The sequence below is a fragment of the Penaeus vannamei genome, chromosome 20 (genome assembly GCF_042767895.1).
Source record: "Penaeus vannamei isolate JL-2024 chromosome 20, ASM4276789v1, whole genome shotgun sequence".
NCBI lineage: Eukaryota > Metazoa > Arthropoda > Malacostraca > Decapoda > Penaeidae > Penaeus > Penaeus vannamei.
In genome coordinates, this window is record NC_091568.1 from 31,662,599 (window position 1) to 31,667,598 (window position 5,000).

General features: G+C 41.8%; 1 protein-coding gene across 15 annotated transcripts in view; it reads right to left on the reverse strand.

The window, feature by feature from the left end:
* LOC113805588 (broad-complex core protein isoforms 1/2/3/4/5) overlaps positions 1–5,000 on the reverse strand; it is a 156,725-nt gene that overhangs the window by 80,175 nt on the left and 71,550 nt on the right. For 4 of the 15 annotated variants that reach the window (XM_070135330.1, XM_070135329.1, XM_070135332.1 and 1 more), the window contains one exon: positions 1–4,131. This exon is cut by the window's left edge and continues 255 nt beyond it. The exons of the other annotated variants lie outside the window; for them this stretch is intronic. In XM_070135330.1, coding sequence (XP_069991431.1) covers positions 3,857–4,131 — 275 coding nt within the window. In that variant the 3' untranslated portion in view covers positions 1–3,856. The remainder of the gene's footprint in view (positions 4,132–5,000) is intronic. 15 annotated transcript variants of the gene reach the window in all.

Below are 5,000 nucleotides of genomic sequence, written 5' to 3' on the forward strand. Positions count from 1 at the left end.
AATCATCAAGTACTTTCCTAGTACTGGTTATGGATAAAATAAAACTACTCTGGCCACGAAAGTGTCTACCTAATTGCAATACAGGAAGGGGGGAGAGGAGCGGGCTAGTCTGTACTGGAATCATAATTCTAGACACATCATGTGCCTGACAACCTGAGCCAGCCTTAGTCCCAACCCCCTTGGATACAGTAAGATAAGCAACAATTATGACACCAAATGTCCAAGGTCCATTCCAGCCAATCTGCGCCTGGCTACCTTACTGACTGGGACGCACTGAGTGCTGTTTTACTCCCCATGATAAATATATGGGGATGCGTGCTGTCTCACAGCTCCACTCCATCACATCTCGACTATCAGATCTGTGCACTTAGACACCACATGTTTGGCTTACTGCCATCATAAAACTCTTTTATCTTTAGTATTACCACACAAACTTTGGACCACAGCCTGGAGCTCAATGAAGGTATTAATGTTAAAATCCTGCAATGCCTGCTTATAAGCAAGACTGCAAGGACAAACAATAAAAATACCCACAGATCTCCAGGAGATTGTCTAAAAGCCTGTGCCTCTTTGGGGATCCTTCACAAGGACAAGCAGTGCCCAGGCTGGGATGAACACTTGGTGATGTGTGCCTTATGTTGCAGATGTGAGCTTGCTAGTGATCCTTTTATCAAAGTTGTTCATGAGTCAACAGCACACACTTCGTGCAGCCATAAAGCAAAATTACAAAATTATGATTCTAATGACAAAGAAAGAGGACAGGAAAAAAGAAAGGCAGGAAACAGTTTCAGGGAAAATGATCATTGGAAAGATAAGGATAAAGACTAGAATGTTGAATAAATTTCTAAGGCAACTCATGAAATACCAATAGAAGGTACCACTAGCCAGCATAACACTGGGTGTTTGAACTGTACGATAATGCTCACTCCACTGCATAAAAAATGGGATGAAAAAATCAATATCAGAATAATTACCATACTTCTAAAAAACATGATAATTATGAAATAAAATCAGATACTTGTAACTCAATAAATGATTACAACAATGAATGATTACATTTTTTTTTTTTGCTTAGCACTGGTTGTTAGAGAGCACTTTCGCACAGCACACAATTAGTAAAATTATAGACCTACGTCTGTCATATACTTTTCAGAAATACATTGTCATAAATCTCAATCCTCTTAGTACATAAACCCAATTACAATTATGTCAAAGTGACAAGATTTATATCCATGCTTTCACACCATAAGAAAAATCCCTGTTAATGAATGCCAAGACTAAAATTTAGAGCCCTCTTTCGTGTTTTAGCGTGGAAAACCACGGATGCTACCAAATGCTGTACCTTCTTTCATATCAAGCCACCACAACATGCAATTCAATATACAGTGAAGGGAGATTTTTCTTTTCCATAAATATTAAGAAATGAAAAGATAAAGGGTAAAAAAAGATAGCAGAAAATCATAAAACTTGCAAAAGTAGTGGATGAAGAAGTCAACATTTAGTATGCAAACAAAAATCATTACAGGCTTACTGAGTAGTCATACAATAATCAAGTATACTACCCATCATCTGCCTGCAATTCTATATACATGTGTATGATTGTTACAAACATACATATATATGTTTACATACACATACATATGGTGTATATATAATTTCTTTAATATTCCAAATTACATTTCAAATCTGCTTACTAATTATATAAATTACTTTCCGATTAATTACAGAAAAAAGAAGGCTTGCCAAAGTTTTTCTCTTCTTTTAAACCAAAAGCATTCACAAAGAGGGAAAATTTACTTAACTACTAATAAGTGCTTTACATATCGCCAATTTTATGAACACAGAAAAATATAGCTTCACATGACCTTCCACAATTTCAAAATTGATTATTTTCTCTCTTAAAGCATAGAATTTTCATAGGTTTTACTCATGTGCTGGAGGGTGACTGTGTAAAGGGGTTGAAGCATGTGGAAAGCTAGAGCCCTTTGCTCAGTGTAACCCATAAGCACAGATCAGTGGCCAGTCATGGAAGCTAACAGGGGACCGGTTTAAGTTTTTGTCACTTTGATCACCAGGTGGAGAGAATGGAAGATAGGTAGGTCGGTCAGTAGCTACAATACAAAGTGCTCCTATTATACAACAGGATACAATATGTTTGCACTGTGAGGTAGATTGTGCCTTGGGAGAGGACGACACCCTGATTGTACGTGGGCGCAGTGGCCGCACCACTGCTTTACTGTTGCTGCTGCTGCTGCTGCTAGGCTTCACCCAATAACCTGGAGCAGGGCAGACGAAGCCACCACACTACCATTAAAATAATAGTTCTTCAATCTCAACAACAACAATAATACTACAAACAATGGGCAACAAGTAGTGTGTGGTACGCTGGCTGGCCTGCCCTGACCCTGGTGCCCAGCAGACAGCTGCAGCTGAGATTGGGGGCCACACACTCTCCCAAGGAATTCAGACCTGTGGACCACAGAGAAGTCATAAAAAATACCTGAGGAACATTGTAGGTAATGTTTAAACTGTATAAATGCATTACGGACTAATTTGGATGTGTCAGGTTCTTGTAACCCTGACATAAGCATTGAGGTACTGTAGGAAAATAATTTATGTGGCAGAGTGAACACAGCACAATTGGGCCCGACTACAGTGAAACCCTGTGCTTCTGTCCACCCTGTTTAAAGCGCATAATGAGGTAATATTGTTGTCGAGGAAGAAGCACTGCTCTTGACTCCTGTGTCACCACCCTCTCAATTATGTAGTTTTAGTGATGGCACAAAGGGCAAAAGCATGTTACCTCCACCTCTGTGAGGTACTGATCCCTGCCATAGAGTGAGCAAGTGTCTCTGAGGTCGCACATTGATTGTTTCACCTGACGAGCTGCGCCCCATGTGCAGGGCAGCAAGGGAACGAGCAATGTATACCCGTATTATTTGTACTGAGCCTGACTGTTGTTGCTGCTGCTGCTGCTGCTGCTATTTGCTGCCAATTTGATTTGTTATGCTGAACCTGGCTGACTGATGCCTGCTTGCTGTTACTGCTGCTGCTGTGGCTGTGGTCATACCAGCTGCTTTGATGACTGCTGGCTAGCGTACATACTCTGCGGGATACGGCCCACTGCTCAAGGTTTCTTCCACACCAGGCCAAAAGGAATAATAATCCCATCCCGCATTTGGCACGTCCATCTTTTGAAAGCTGCTGCTGTACAGTTCACAAAATCAAGCTCCCAGTACTTAATAATTAACATCTTGACTTCCTTAACTCATTAACTCATTACAACTAAACCATTAACCGTCAATTACATAACAGGACAGCTATGCTGCCACATCTAATCCGCTAAAACCTTGGTGTTTACACGTTCACCACATGGAATTCACTCTCAGCTGATCTTTCATGAGCAGATTGCAGCGCATGACAGGAAGCTGGAAGACAATGTCGACCCTGTTTCAACCCCTCGTTTTTCTACTAGTCACGTCACACAGCAGCCTTCTCTACGTCAACAATCACAATGTGTATTATAAGCTCTACAAGTGCAGGGTAACCAAGAAGGCTGTAAGGTGACCGACAACAGGGTTGTTTCTGCCTCCACTCGGGGCCCCATGTTTTGTCCTAGGTAAGCCATCCTCTTGGGTTCAGCGTTACACTCCATACACAGCACTGCCAAGATGCCCTAGTATGGATACCATTTCCTTTCCCCTGCCGTAGCCTGTCTTCTTGCAGCTAAAGTTGCCAACAGGGAAGGTGAATGCGGCAGATTTGATGACAGGGGTAGCAACGGCGGAGGCGGAGACAATGGAGGAGGTGGTGTTGAGATGTTAGTGGACGGGGCATCGTGGCTTGGCACTGCCAGTCAGGATGTGGAGTGAGCGCCATGTGGGTGTGGTGGCGGTGGTGGAGGTGGCGGGAGTGACGGATGCGCAGCCACTTCATCCCCACCACTGCCACCTAATATCCCACCTCCCAGATGACCCTGAGCTGCCACACACTTTTTCAGATGGATCTTCATATTGTACTTGAATTTAAAGAACTTGCCACATCCCGGACAGACGGCGGGGCGACGTGATGGCCAGTGCATGTACTGGTGGGAGGCGCTGATAAATTGTAATTTTTGAAGCAATTGATAATCTGGAAAAAGAACGGAAAGGACACTGTCAGTCATTTGATCATTCCCAATTGAACCAATTACTAACTTTAAACAGATAATCTCTAAATCAATGCATGCAGTGACAGGCATTTTGTGACTGCAAAAACTTGCTTCAAATATCGAGTGCATAGCTAACAGAGACAGCAGCCAAGTATTTGCACCACACTACACTGATGCCTGTCACTACCTGTGCTTCTGCAAGACTGCAAGTTGTGGCCTCATAATCAGGCAGCCAATCCTTTATTAGAATATCATAATCACAATTTTCTAAACAGGCTAAAAATTTGGAAGCAAATTTTGATGACTAAAACGAGAATGACTTTTTCCAGATATCAATTGAGATGAAACAACAGAACAAAGAGGAGCTTGTGAGCCAGGCTAAGATGCCTCTTGTAAGGCCGCAGCTTCCACCAGTCTAAGCACAGCACACCTAATGGAGAGGAGGACATCAAAATGGGTGTGGAATTTGAAACAAAAGCATGAGAGAAAAAAAAAGGAGATACTATGTGATGTGACAAACAATGCATGTACAGATACAAACATTTCAGGTTTACATCAGTGAAGCATCATTATGAAGAAATACAGACTTAATTTAACATTTTTTTTTTCTCTGAAGCTATGTTGCCAATGCAATTATGCAGGAAATAATGAGCAAAAGGTATAAATGAGAAGAAGGGGGGGGGGAATGTAAAGGCCTACAGAAAAAAAAAAAAAAAAAAAAAAAAAAATACACAAGCATACTGAAGGCAATTAGGTGAAAGGAGAACAATCATATTCAGTCCTATATTTCCAGCACCAACATTCACAATCACACACACAAATGGGGGGGGGCGACAATTCCAGCTGCACT